Genomic DNA, 15,476 nt, shown 5'->3' on the forward strand with positions numbered 1-15,476 from the left:
TGAAAACTTTGTGAATGCGCTTTATTAATGTCTATTTTTTTATTAAGTTGCCAGTTGCCAGTTTTCAGTGTATATTTTTATATGTAAAACATTTTTTAATAAATAATATATATAATGTTATAAACATAAACATGCCTTTTATTTAAATCAATTGATAATACCACAAACAAGGGGTAATATTTGCATCTTGCATATATTTCGTGATATGAAGATAACAAATATGTTTATCAACAGAATTACTACCTACCAATACCCGCCAGGCTAAACCGGTTGTCAACTTTAGTTCCATTGGTACACAAAGACGGCGCCACTAGTATAAACGTATAAACGGTTGGGGACATTTTTTTGTATGGAGTTACCGTTCTTCTCCTAGTGAGTATTATATTCTTTGATATGGTCTCTTAATGTCGAATTACATAAAAAAGTATAATAATTTAAAATTAATTTAATATTTATTGGTTAGTTACAAACCGAAATCAAAGATCAGCACTGTTTGTTTTCATTCATTTCATTCATTCTTTTAAAATTATGGCTTCAGCCCATTGGGGCTATTTCGCCAGTGTCAAGGTCGTAGTAGCAGGGTAAAACGATTGAAATTGTACGGTTAGTACAAGACAGTGTACGGTGATTTAGCTCTTGTAAAGCGATAGCGGGCTTTACAAGAAACACGTGGACAACCGGCCGTTGACTCCAAAATGATGGTTAAACGTGCTTCAAGATAAATTCTCAATTCACTGCACACTACCACATTAGTTTACTGTATAATAGGCTATCGATATTACACTTTAAACAATATTAATGAGCAAAAAACAAAGCAATTGATCCCGACGCGTGCCATCAAGATGGCGCTCGAACCGGCAGTCCCCACTGTTTGTTTTAAGCTGGTCACATTACTTCTACGTTTGACATTTGTGGTTGTCATTTTAGTCTACGGAAAGAAAAAATAGACTTTAATAAAGCGATTACTACCGTATTTCTATACGTTAGTTTGTACATGGTATAATAATATACTCCGCCTGGTACTCCATTCCGAGATTCGCGTATGACCTAACTGACACGCGCCTACGTCATCATGCTGTTTACAGGTTCTCAAACTTTGAAATTTGGGAGAATTTTAACCAACGGTGAAAATTATTTTAACGGCATTAATTTTAAGTTATTCATGTAGAAACATAGTAAAATAAAACAAATCTAATGTATTAAATTAAACTTTATTTATCTATACAAGACAAACGTTTAAAAAACTAATTCACAGTTACACATTAATTACCAAGCTTACGACGTGAAAAGTTTGGAAAACACTGCGACTGCTGACACTGAGCGAGAAGGAAATAACAATTAACACGCGTTCGACAAGGATGACGGTCAGGGCATGAAGTTATCTAGATCCGAATTGTCAAATGTCCAAGCGCTATCCTGTGTTGCCAGTAGTATAAACAGAATTACCCGAAAGTCTGAAATTTCTTTCGTGAATCGGAAGATATTGCTAACGAGTAATTAAAAATGACGTGTTATTGTAAAATTTAAGCTAAAATACATATAAATGAACATTATAAAATTATAAAGAAATATTTTAACTTATTAACCATAGGTATAATGTACCCATGTAACATGTTATGTTGAAATAAAGTGGCAATGTTATTGTGACGTAATCGCGTGTCACTCTGGGAATGGAAGACCATGTTTTATTAGACCATGAGTTTGTAGTTTTAGAAGTTAGGTACTTTGTAAGACAAACCTGCAAGGTTACTAAACAACTTCACATCACAGCCACTTCAAATTACAAACATCTTCGTCAAAACTTTAAAATATTGTAATTATGCTACCGCTTCTCTATACAAACGTAGTCCCCTTTTTCCAAATACTTGCCAATTCGTTTCCTTGTAATCGCAACTCAAAAAGTATTTAAAAAAAGTCTACCTAGCCTACCTTCCCTACGAGGCAGCGGATCCAATCACTGGGCAACTGAGGGATCTCGCTGCTTACGGCAGCCAGGCGAACACCGACCTGATCATCGGCTGCGATGCAAATGCTCACCACGTCATCTGGGGGAGCTCGGATGTCAACAGAAGAGGAGAGAAGGTACTGGATTTTCTGGTAAGCTCTACTTTACAACTATTAAATAAAGGCAATGAACCGACATTCGTCAATGCAAGGCGGGGGGAGGTTATTGATATAACGCTAGCGTCCAACAACGCGAGTAATAAGATTAGCTCATGGCATGTCTCTGGGGAGATTTCTTTATCGGACCACAGATATATATGCTTCAGGTATAAGACTAAAATCCAATTAGAAATTATACGCAAACGGAATCCCAGGAACACCGACTGGTTAGCGTTCAAAAGCGACCTGGAGGTGGAACTGGGAGACCCTAAAGGCAAGTTAAACTCTATTATTGACATAGAACTTGAAACAGACAGAATAGCACAAGCTGTCTATACAGCTTGGACAAACAACTGCCCGGAAAAGAAAATCCTGGCGAAGAAGGTGCCCTGGTGGAACCCGGAGATTGCAAAACTCCGGAAGGAAACCAGGGCTGTCTTCAATGATGCTAAAAGGACCAACGACTTCGAGCATTACGCGCGAAAACTCACGGAATACAGCAAAGCTGTGAGGAAAGCAAAAAGGAAAGCATGGATGAACCATTGCGATCAAATCAGGTCCATACCGGAAGGCATGAGACTTACAAAGGCACTAGCTGCAACGAAGTCAGTTCCACTCACTTCCATTAGAAGAAGTGACGGAAGAATGACTGAAACGGGGCTAGAAACCCTCAAAGTTATGTGTGACACACACTTCCCAGGCTCGATAATACATCAGAGCGTAACGGACGATGGAACCGGTGCAATGGAACAATCCATCAGCACGACCAGATACAACTGGGACACGTCTAAAAAGGTAGTAGATCACGATAAGATACAATGGGCACTATCCACATTTCAACCATACAAAGCCCCGGGGCCAGATGGAATCTACCCCATACTACTACAAGAGGGCGCCAATGTACTAATACCGCACTTAGGTAGACTGTACAGAGCGTGCATAGCCTTCGGACACGTACCGCGTGTGTGGAGGATGGTAAAGGTAACGTACTTGCCTAAACCGGGCAAAGCAGATTACACAGAAGCCAAATCATACAGGCCGATAAGTCTGTCATCGTTTTTCCTCAAAACACTGGAGAAACTGGTAGACAGACACATAAGGGATGGTCCTCTTAAGAGGCATCCGCTGCACCAATTGCAGTGTGCGTATCAGCCGGGTAAATCGACTGAAACGGCACTACACCTGGTGACAACCAGAGCGGAACAGGCGATAGAGAACAAAGAACTATGTCTGGCCACTTTTATAGACGTGGAGGGGGCATTTGACCGCACCACGCATCAGGCAATCAATATTGCAGCATCTAAACACGGCATAGAACCAACAATCTGTAGATGGATTGGTACTATGCTAAATAGCCGACTAATAAAATCCTCCCTTATGGGAGATGAAATATTAGCTACGGCCACGAAGGGTTGTCCACAGGGTGGGGTTCTCTCACCAACTCTCTGGAGTCTGGTAGTTAACTCACTGTTGGAAGAACTAAACAAAGGCCCAATACATACGGTAGGGTACGCAGATGATTTAGTGATTCTTGTAAACGGGAAATTCCCGGGAACAGTATCGGAAATCATGAATAAAGCACTGAAGCAAGTGGAGAGATGGTGCAACTGTCATCAACTCTCCATAAACCCAGGCAAAACAGTGGTAATACCGTTTACCAGGAAAAAGACCCTTAATGGCATGAAGCAGCTGAAGCTTTATGGAAGGGTACTGGAAATGTCCAATGAAGTGAAATATCTAGGCGTTACACTAGATAAAGAGCTGAACTGGAGAAAGCATGTCGAACTAACAACCACCAAGGCACTTAGAGTGTTTGGAATGTGTAGATCGGCTTATGGCAAAACGTGGGGTCTAAACCCAAAGGTACTAAGATGGATCTATACCATGATGGTAAGACCAATCATCTTGTACGGATGCCTGGCATGGTGGCCAAGGACACTAAAGAGCACATGCAGGGATGCCCTTATGAAAATACAAAGAACGGCATGCATGGCTATTACTGGCGCGTTTAGGACGACGCCAACAGCGGCGATGGAGGTACTGCTAGACCTCTCGCCGCTACACCTAGTGATACAATCTGAGGCCCGGAAATCGCTACACAGGTTGACCCTAACAGGCCTCTGGAGCGATAGCAAGCCAAAGACCAAACACACAAACATGGAATGTGACAATTTCATGAAAAGGATTACGAACATGGGCTGCGATAAGATGCAACCCAAGTTTGTGTTCCATAAGAATTTTAACGTTAAAATTCCAACAAGGGCTGAGTGGACCGAAGGTCTTGAAGCACCAATCTCTGATGAAAACGACATCATATGGTACACAGATGGGTCTAAGACAGAATCTGGTACGGGGGCAGGCATTTATGCAAATGACTTTAGTAGTAGTATAAGCATGGGCAATTACGCCACTGTCTTCCAAGCCGAGACATTCGCTATAATTGCCTGTGTGCATGAGAATATAGTTAGGCGAACCCAAGGGAAGAATATCTATATACTCAGCGACAGTCAGGCCGCTCTCAAAGCGCTCGAAGCTCCCAGAGTGGACTCTAGACTGGTATATAATGGCGTCCAAGCCCTGAACCAGCTTGGAAGGCAAAACAGAGTGCAACTGGTATGGATCCCAGGGCACGAGGGATTCATAGGCAATGAAAATGCAGATGAACTCGCCAGAGCCGGATCTGTAAGTAACCCTATAGGTCCGGAACCATTCGTGGGGCTCTCACAGGGAACCATCACAACGGCTATTAAAGACCATACCAAGACCAAACACCAGGAAGAATGGGATAGTCTGACGGGTCTAAAGCATGCAAAGCTCTTTATGCAAGGAATAGACTCCGGCTGGAGCAAAAAGCTTTGGAAACTTAGCAAAAGACAGCTCCAAATCATAACGGGGGTGTTTACTGGCCATTACGGGGTCAAAGGATTCCTGGCCAAGATGGGACACTCTGACAACACCGATTGTCGTATGTGTGGCGAAGAGGAAGAGACAGTAAGACACTTAATGTGTGAATGTCACGCCCTCGCCAGACAAAGAATGAAGGACTTTGGAGCAGGATACCTGGAACCAAAGGACTTCAAAACGCTACCCATGAGCTCCATCATCCGACACATGGATATGGTGGGAAAAGCTCTTGAGTAGTTGACGGATCTCTTCTGGGGGGTAACTGCACAAAAGATCCCTATGGGTCGAAGTGTATCCGCAAGGGCCCCCGAAAACAATAAGATAAGATAAGATTTAAAAAAAGTCACAACTTTTAGTATGACCGCGTTAACGTTGTGTTTCTTTGTAGTTGTGGGCGATTTTTATATTGCACAGTATAAAATAATTTATGAACCTTAAACTTATGCCTATTCTTTTCATTCGGGTTGTAAACGTCCCTATTTGAAGCCTTGCTATACGTTTAAATATAGGCGCATGAGCATAACTGATAGTGCCGATATCGATAGTGTGCGGGCGGGGCGTGATTGGCGTGAAACATAGCAAACCAGCCGGGTTAGCACATGATTGGCGCGACAGTATTTCGCCAAGAGATAGACTGCGTCCCTCTTTAATTAATACAGTTAAAAAAGACGGATAGTCCATCTCGAGGCGAGATACTGTCGCGCCGATCATGTGCTAGGCCTACAGTGTCTAAATAAAAAAACAAATATAACGGTAGGTGCTCAATTGGCTTAAACAAGACATACCATAGGCTATCGTTCCATAACCGCCTAGCCACTGCCACATTATTTAATCATCTTAAGGAGGATGGGCAGATTTGTATGGACACTGGCTTATGAACCAATAATAATAAGCGACATAAGTACCATTGGAAAGGTTTTTTTTATACTCCATTTTTTTGTATGACGAGACTTGTCAAATCTCTGTTTAAAAAAATAATTATGACACAAAAAACATAAGAAAACGAATAAAAAACTAAAATATCGTGACACCAAACCATCCACAATAACAAAACCTTAATGATCTGCGACACAGGAACTTAGTATCGAAAAAAACTCACTTTTTGCGGTGATAACGTTTTTCACGCAAAGATTTGGGACTATCTGCCATAGTAAAAGTATTAGAACTTAGAATAAGCTATCCAGTGACATATTGCTTGTCCTTATTGGTCATATAGGCCAATTTGCCCACCCTCCTTTGATACTAAACTTAAACAACCCACACTTTATATAGGTATTTCACTATTGCGAATAATACTCCCTGACAGGACAATAGTGTTCCGAACATCTTAGGGGCGTACGCTGAGCCGAAGCCAACACGTAAAGCCACTTTCGATAATTTAGTGACATGTAAGGTTAAAAAATAGTGAATAGAATCAGGCGTTACTTTGCGGAAATCCATACTAATTAAAACCAAAATATTATTTTGCTAATCCGCGAAAAGATTGCGCTTTTCGCGGATTAGCAAAATAATATTTTGGTTTTAATGTAAGGTTAAGTTCGGGGTACAAAAAACCGGTCAAGTGCGAGTCGAACTCGCGTCCCAAGGGTTCCGTACTGCACACATTTTCTAACGAGCGAGCAAAGCGAAGTTCATAAGTACATTCAACTGTTCATTCAATTTTTCCACACACGGCTGGCTATCTTTAATTTTGTTCGAAGTTCGCAAATTGCTGGCATCTCACTCTGTTACTCTAATTACGGTTTCATGGAGTAAAAGAGAAAATCCCCGCAATTTGCGAACTTCGGTGTTCGCGGTAGACGCTCTAATATACGGCAGTTCAGCCTTCTCATTTAGCTACTCGTACTTAAACCAGTTATTTGTTCTGTTTGAGCACTAACCTCCTGAAGCTCATCCTTCGACCTTGCGTGGAGGCGCACCTCTCTTGGATGCTTCAGGCCTTCGGCCCAACGCAGAGCTCGGCCTTCGACCTTCGCACTAGCTGCCCACGCCACGTTTCACGTAAATCAATTGCGGTTGTGGCCCTGATAGAGCTTATCCGCAATTCTTATTTCTTAAGTCCGGCTCACGCTTAATTGCAGACTTCTTATACGTTTTTCCAGTAATCTATAGGTATCGGGCCCAATCGCTTAACAAAAGATAGAACAAAATCGACGATTTCCTTTGCAGGAAGCATGCACATGTCGGAGGCTCCGGGCCTTCGACCTTCGCATTCAGACACTTGTACTATAATTGTTCTGTGTTTGAACACTAACCTCCCGCAACTCGGCCTTCGGCCGTGTGTTTCAAAAAGCTACTGGGGGATGCTTCGGGCCTTCGGCCCTACGCGTAGCTCGGCCTTCGGCCTTCGCAAAAGCTGTCCACACCGAGTTTCACGTATTAAGCCATTACGGCTGTGTCCCTAAAATAGCCCAACCGCGTTTTTTTCCTTAAGTCCGACTCACGCTTGACTCTAGATTTCTAATAGGTTTTCCTGTCATCTAGAGGTAAAGAACTATTATGTGTATTTTTTTCATAATTTAAACAGTAGTATTGGAGTTAAGGGGGGGGGGGGAATGGTCATTTTTGCCTATTTTCTTAAATAACTTCTAAACTGTTTCATATAAATTATAAAAAAAATATATTTGAGATCCTCAAAATAAGCCCTTTCATTTAATATGTAACACAATATGGTTTGCAAAACTTTGTTTTTTAATTTTCTCATATTCCCCCTAAAAGAGCCCCCTATGCTTAAAATTCATTTGTTTTTATTACATGTCCGTCTTTGGGTCACAGACTCCCATATGTGTACCAAATTTCAACTTAATTGGTCCAGTAGTTTTGGAGCAAATAGGCTGTGACAGACGGACAGACAGACGCACGAGTAATCCTATAAGGGTTCCGTTTTTTCCTTTTGAGTTACGCGGAACCCTAAAATCCAAGCGGATGGCCGCCTATACCAGTGTTATAGGACGCATGCAGACACCTGCCACCTGCCAGGTTATTATCATGTTTTAATATAATTCTCTTTATTTATACTTCGTCTTAAGTTAGGTTAATTATAATATGAATATAAAAGTAAAATATAAAAACACTTACAAAACAATAAAAAATACATATAAACACATTATAAAAAACCTAACCTAGGTTGCCGCCGGCAGCGGGGCAATATAATTATTGTTAAGATTACACATAATGACAATGGGTGTGTAATGCTTAATAATCATAAAAAAACTATCATACCTACATTTTTTATAATGCCATTTGACATATAATTACATTTTACAATGTAATTTTTATTATACGTTTCTTTTGGTATATTGTGTGTTCTATTCTTTTGGTGTTTGTTTCTTTTGGTTGTTATGGTGTAGAACCTATTAAATAGCATGAATTATTGTAAGAGTTAGGAGCATTTAAAATTTTGTATGTAAACAGTTTTTCGCTCCTAATTTTTACACACATAAAAAAATCGAAAGCAATCAAACATAACATAAAATAGGGGCATAGCTATGGTTAATATACATCAAAATATGTTAAAACACTTTCCATAATGTCAATATCCAGAGAGGAAAATGAGGACTACGTTTGTATGGAGAAGTGACCGCATATCCTCTTAACAAATGATTCGCATAAACCTTCCTCAAGAATCACTATATTGATAAGTAAAAATCGCAATAAATAATTTGAAAAAAAAAAAATCGTACGCAGTTTTTGATTTTATCTCGAAAATAGAGACATACAGACAGACAAACGCGTCGGGGTACTTTATTTTATATGGTGTAATAAAATACATAGTAAGATGGAAAGGTGCATAGTGATAGTGATAAATATTTGTAGGTACATTCATCATCATCATCTCCTAGCCGTTTTCGGCTACAGCGACTGCTTTGCTACAGCTGAGAGCGTCGCTGGTGCGCTCTCAGGTGACTGACGTAGCCAATCTTTGCAGCAAATGTGCGGCCACATTCGCTGCATGTCAGCACCCCTCCGACGTAATTATACGTGATGGCCACAGGTGGTCTGGCCTTTAGCTCGTCACGCTTAACGTCGAGCTTGTGCGTCGCCTGGCTTCAAATTCACGCACCTGCGTCTGCACAATATGTCTCCACTGTGGACGGTCACCAGCTAGTGTCTCCCATGTTAATGGCTGTATATGAGCTCTCTTCATATGCCGCTTCAACACATCTTTGAACCGCAGAAACTGGCCGCCTTGCTTTCGCTTACCAGTACGGTTACCATCAGTTTCTCACTGACATAAACGCCGTCGAGAACGTAATTTACTTTCTATACATCCCGTTTGCACTAATATGCGAGTGCGAGCGGGATGTATAGAAAGTAAATTACGTTCTCGACGGCGTTTACGTCAGTGACAAACTGATGGTAACCGTACAGTTTGCAGTTCGCTGTAGAAGATGCGTTTCGCGACTCGGTCTTGGGACATGCGGGAGACGTGACCGCTCCATTACAATCAATAGGTACATTACAATCAATTTGATAAGGGTATTTGTGTCGATGCACTACGATTATCTAGAATAAAGTGTCCCACTGATTAACAGTCCGCCGGGCGGTATCGGCCTGTCAGTTAGAACAAAATTTTGACAGTTCCGAACAACTGACAGGCCGATACCGTCCGGCGGACTGTTAATCCTTCCCCTTTAGTTATGATTCACCGGTAGGTACTAAATAATCAATAAATCATACGCCTTACACATAATATGGTTATCTGGTTAATTATATTAAATCTTAATAACTTAAGTCTCAATAATACTCTGACATCCTGGCGCATGCTGCTTCTGCATGCGTCCCATGACACGGGTATAGTCATCATCCTCTAGGTGTAGCGGTGTACTAATTATCTAGTATTATACCTAAATAATACTAGATAATTAAGTAAGTATAACCTTTTTTAAAGTTTATACTTAAGTACCTGTTAAGACATTGATTGATTACGATTAACAGATGGCTATTTATATCGATAAGCTTCAACTTTTTTTATTGTTATCAATTTAAACCTCTTATTTCATTTAAGTATATAAACTGACAAAAGGCCTTTCGGCTTTCCAAATGGTTATGCGGCGTAAGGTCGGATACACTACAGATCCTCCACCCTAATTTTTAACACACAAGACATATATGGTTAGTTAAATAAATACTACAACATAAATAAGATAATAACTAAACCTATCCTACTCCTTATAACTCACAACCTTAGCAACCCTATACTTACGAACGCGGCGAGGTTCCGGTGATACCACTAGGATGTCTAACAGTGGATGTGTCTGTGGCACTCTTACCGGTGAACGCGACTGCGGATGGAGTTGTTGCCGGTGTCACAGAATAAGTAATAGTATTATCATACAGAACGGCCACGCACCGCCCCGCCCCGACTCGCATTACCTCGCCCCGCAACATGAATCTGGCGGACTTCTAGCGTACTCTCAGTCACGCGAATTACCCACACATACACAATGACGCGTGTACAGGCGTGCCGTGCACACATATAAACGCAAATTATTTTTGATGTATGGCGTGTCCGCCCTGTGCCGGTGTTACAGCCACCGATGATGCGACCACGGATGCCGAGGGCGCGTCCGCCGGTAGCCCGGTCGGCGCTGACGTGCTTGCTGGTTGTTGTATCGGATACTGTATAATAGTCATCGGGTCCAGTATATCTTACCCGGTGGCCACTTCTTGCCACATCTTACCTGCCGATGTAGCCATGCAGTGGTCAAAACGGCCTTACTAATAAAAGTCGTTAACAAAACGGTTGTTGTAATTAGGCAGCACTCGTCGGTGACGATTTTTTTTTCGCGGGCAAGTGTTTGATACGATAAATTTGCATACTTATTTTTTATTAATCTGAGGCCTAATACACGTTCGTGAATAGGGATGATGACACATGTTGAATTTTATAACAAAATCTAGTAAAATAGATAGCAAATGAGCAATTTATCACAATATTGTGGATATTAAAAAAAATGGAAATAATACAAAAATACAGTACCTGAAAGTTTCAAAATGTAAGTTTTTTTACAAGCTTTTATTTAGTTTCACCTGACCGTTGTCTGTCTGTCTGTATGTGTGTAATCAAATCTTGCAAGTTAAATTTGATCCACTTCCCGGTTTCCGATTGAGCTGAAATTTTGCATACATACGTAAGTCGGGTGACAATGCAATATTATGGTGTCATCGAGCTGATCTGATGATTGAGACCGGAGGTGGCCATAGGAACTCTGTGATAAAACAACGAAACCTAATTGTGTTTGGGGTTTTTAGAATTGTCTCTATGAGTATTAGTTGCCCGTGGAAAAAAAAGTACAGTCGGCGATAAAAGCTTGTACAAAAAATGAAATTTTTGCCAAAAACTTATTTAACTTTCAAAAACGTTGAAAATTTGTCATCTAGCCTATTGTACAAGATACCTAATAATCATCCGCTAGTTGTCGGTGAGATGTCTGAATAGAAAAAATCCCATGCTAAAACATCAATTCGACGCGACAGTACCTACAAGCGTCGCCGGTTATATACGTACGACCACTAGCCGAACAAGCACATTCAGTGTCACGGCAACAGCCCGCCATGCCGCACACCATAATCAAATTATTATTGTTAGTCGCCGGAGTAACTCTGTGTGTTACACAAGATACACAGGATGTAAGGGAATCAAGGGTAGTGCAGACCGCACAGGGGCTCGTGAGGGGATATAAGGAGGATGATATCTTCTATTTTTACGGGATCCCTTATGCCACTGCGCCTACTGGAACGCGCAGATTCACCGTAAGTTTTCTTAAATGAATTTAATTGTATTAACTTATTTACTTGAATTACTCGTAATTATAAGAAAGTACACACTGGAGCTAAATGATCCGATACACATACCGTTGATATTTTTAAGTTGGCACGGTAATAAATAGTAGGTGGCATGGTAATTCAACAAAAACCGGCTAAATATGTAAACATACATAGGTACTGTAATTATTCGTAATCGTTATTACTTTACAAAAAAAAGATGTGGTAGTCAAGTCTAATAAAATATCACTATTAGCTATTAGGTACATATTTTAAAACAAAGTCGCCCGCCGCCTCTGTCTGTCTGTACGAGTATGTATGTATGTTCGCGATAAATTGAAATCTTACTTATAAACGGATTTTCATGCGGTTATCACTTATCAATAGAGTGATTCTTGAGGAAAGTAAAGGTGTATAATTTGATAAGTTTTGTGGAACCTGTGCAAAGCCGGGCGGGTCGCTTGCATTGTTATAGATTTGATAATAAAATACTTATAATTCAAAATTAATATATTAATTTTAGGCACCGCTTCCAGGACCAGTATGGATGAACCCCCTTGAAGCTGTCAATAATATGATAATTTGTCCACAAGGCAGCTCTCCAGATTATCTAATGCTAAGGATATCTCGTCAGGATATGCGAGAAGACTGTCTTGTGGCAAACATCTATATGCCCGATACAGAGGAGACTAATCTTCCTGTCGTGGTCTATGTCCATGGAGGAGGTTACCAACTAGGATTCGGACACTTTGGTGACCCAAGCCCATTAGTGCGCACCAAAAAAGTTATAGCCGTCACTTTCAACTATCGCTTAGGAGTGCACGGTTTCCTCTGTCTGGGCACAGAAAATGCGCCCGGTAACGCTGGAATGAAAGACCAAGTCGCGCTGCTTCGATGGGTACAGAAGAACATCGCCAACTTTGGGGGAAATCCCAATGAAGTCACTATTGCTGGGTACAGCGCTGGTTCGTCAGCAGTGGACCTCCTGATGCTCTCAGAGATGACCAAGGGTCTTTATAATAAAGTTATACCCGAGAGCGGTGCAAGTGTCGCTGTATGGAGCGTTGTACTTGATCCTATTCAGAATGCAAAGGATTTTGCTAAGCAGCTTAACTTCACTAACGTTGATAATATCAATAGTTTGGAAGAATTCTACTCAACATTGTCATACGAGGATTTGACGTCAGATATTTTTTTTACTACAGAGGATTCAAATTCTATGTTTACACCTTGTATTGAGCGTGATACCGGTGTTGAAAAGTTCCTAGATGATGCTCCAGTTAACATTTTAACACAAGGAAAATACAGAAAAGTACCAGTCCTATATGGATTTGCAAATATGGAAGGTTTATTTCGGGTACCATGGTTTGAGTTATGGCAAGAATCAATGAATGAAAGATTTTCAGATTTTTTGCCAGTTGACTTACACTTTGAGAACAACGAAGAAAAAGAGAATATCGCGAAAGTTATTAAGGAATTTTATTTTAGTGAGAAACACGTATCGTCTGAAACTATTCAAGGGTATATCGATTACTTCTCTGACGTCTTATTTACATTTTCTCATTTGAGATCAGTTAAGTTGCAAGTGGAGGCTGGAAGTGATTCAATATACCTGTATGAATATTCGTTCTTCACTCCGCACCCCGAATTCTTTCCAGAATACGTGAAAAATATCACAGGGGCAACTCACACTGCCCAGACTTATGCGGTATTGGAATTCGAGGACGTTGGTCCTGATTCTGATGAATACAAGAGAATGAAGAACATAATGGTTGAGCTGTGGGTGAACTTTATTACTACGGGGTAATTATTAATATGTATATAATTATATTAACTGTATCTATTAACAGTGGGTTGACATAGCAGAAAACTTATCGTGTCTGTTTAAATAAAGAATAAAGTGGAATAAGTTTCTCAATTTGAACTTGATGTTTTTAGTGCTGGATAATAGCTATGTTGCGTTTTAAGGTTTTGGATTTATTCCAAAAGATCTATAACCCCGCACTCTGTTTGATTTAGAATGTTATAGAGTATTACTCATCACTATTACTCATTTATATTCATTTCCAATCTCGCGAAAACAGACATGAATTGTTGTTGGCCAATGTGACTCAACGATAATAAAAGTTAATACCTAATTTCTTTATTACAGCAAGCCTGTACCTGAAGGATCAGATCTCCCTTCTTGGCCCCCGGTTGGTGCTAACAGGTCGCCCTATATGTCTCTAGGAGAAGAGATATCGCTCAATGGAGGCCCTCTCTTGGAGGAACGTACACTCCTTTGGGAGGACATCTACGGTCGTTTCTACAGATCTCCAGCAGCGCCATCATCTGCGAAGACACTGAAGGAAACTCTAACACAATATTTGTTACTATCCTTCTGTATATTAAATGTGATTTTAACGTAAAATAATAATTTGCTCATGGAACGGTGAGTTGTCTAAATACTCATTTAATAACTCATACAAGTAGGTTTATATAGGTAGTGACCGTTGTAAAATAGGCAAATAGGCTCTTGAAATAGGGCGTTTCCTGAACTAAAGATTTCTTTTGGGAAGATTGATCCCTTGGAAGGATTTAAGAAGTAGAGCCACTAAGATTTTGGATGTAAAATTTTAGGAGGGAGACAGTAGGTCTCTCATCTTTATTTTTACATGTAATATCTATATTAATTAAGCTACGAGTACTAGGCCAAGTTTGGTAACGTTTTGGTATGAATCGAGGATGCTGAATTCATTTAGTGGCCGATCTTAAAGATTTATTTTCAAACTATATTGTAGCTTCTAATTAGCAATGACTGTGATTCTATAAGCTGTAGACCCCGCGATAAGCTCTTAACAATTTAAAAACAAAGAATATTTACTAGTCATTATGACACGTAACTTCCATCCCGCACCAACCTACAAAATGCAAATGCGAATATTATATAAACCCAGAAACACACAATGGATATAATGTAAATATAAAAACATTTATTCATCGCATACAATGTAGGTACTTAACTATTTTAATACTAGCTGAGGTACCCGGCTTCGCTCAGAGAGTTGACATGTGATTGTGTGGTAGTTGTAAAAAAATCAAATGGCCACAATATTCCAGCATATTCCACAACAGTCGAGAGTGTTCTGGAATATTCCATAATGATCTGGGATGTTCTCGAACATTCGACAACATTTTCTGAAGTGTTGTGGAATGCTCTCGAACACTCTCGAATGCTCTGGACTGTACTAGAAATGTCTAGAGGGCGAGTGAACTTCCCTTATATCTTCAAAAGCACCGTCCTTCAGGTAAAAACAGGAATCTTCTTCATAGAAATACCATCGATATAAACTAGGGATAAGCGCGTTCATACTAATCCGACTGAACATTCTTGTTAAGCAACACAGGCGCCATCTGTTGTTAGTATGCGTACTACCGGTCAAGTCGGAGGCATATGTTAAAGTAGACTGCACTCTCACGTCGCGCCGAACAAAATACCTCGAGGGAGAGCGGTGTCCCTTCCTTTACTTTAGCGCAACGATGAAGTGACAATTGAATGAATGTTGCTATTGTTGCGACAGCTACACAAGGCATGCGCCTTTTTTTATTAATATAAATGTCATAATTACAAATTCCGCCGTGCCAGTTTATTAACTCGGTTAATATAATATTAAGTAGCAATAAGTGGGAGGTAAAAGATATAAAATATGTTAAAATAAATA

The 15,476-nt window shown here is 40.3% G+C and overlaps 1 protein-coding gene across 1 annotated transcript; it reads left to right on the plus strand.

Moving 5' to 3' along the window:
- Positions 1 to 11,551: 11,551 nt before the first annotated feature.
- Positions 11,552 to 14,183, plus strand: LOC134794500 (esterase E4-like). Its single transcript, XM_063766310.1, has 3 exons — positions 11,552 to 11,763; positions 12,299 to 13,578; positions 13,928 to 14,183. Exons 1-3 carry the CDS (start codon positions 11,566 to 11,568, stop codon positions 14,181 to 14,183), a joined length of 1,734 nt encoding a protein of 577 aa, XP_063622380.1. The 5' UTR covers positions 11,552 to 11,565.
- Positions 14,184 to 15,476: the final 1,293 nt, after the last annotated feature.

This window comes from Cydia splendana, chromosome 10 (assembly GCF_910591565.1).
Source record: "Cydia splendana chromosome 10, ilCydSple1.2, whole genome shotgun sequence".
NCBI lineage: Eukaryota > Metazoa > Arthropoda > Insecta > Lepidoptera > Tortricidae > Cydia > Cydia splendana.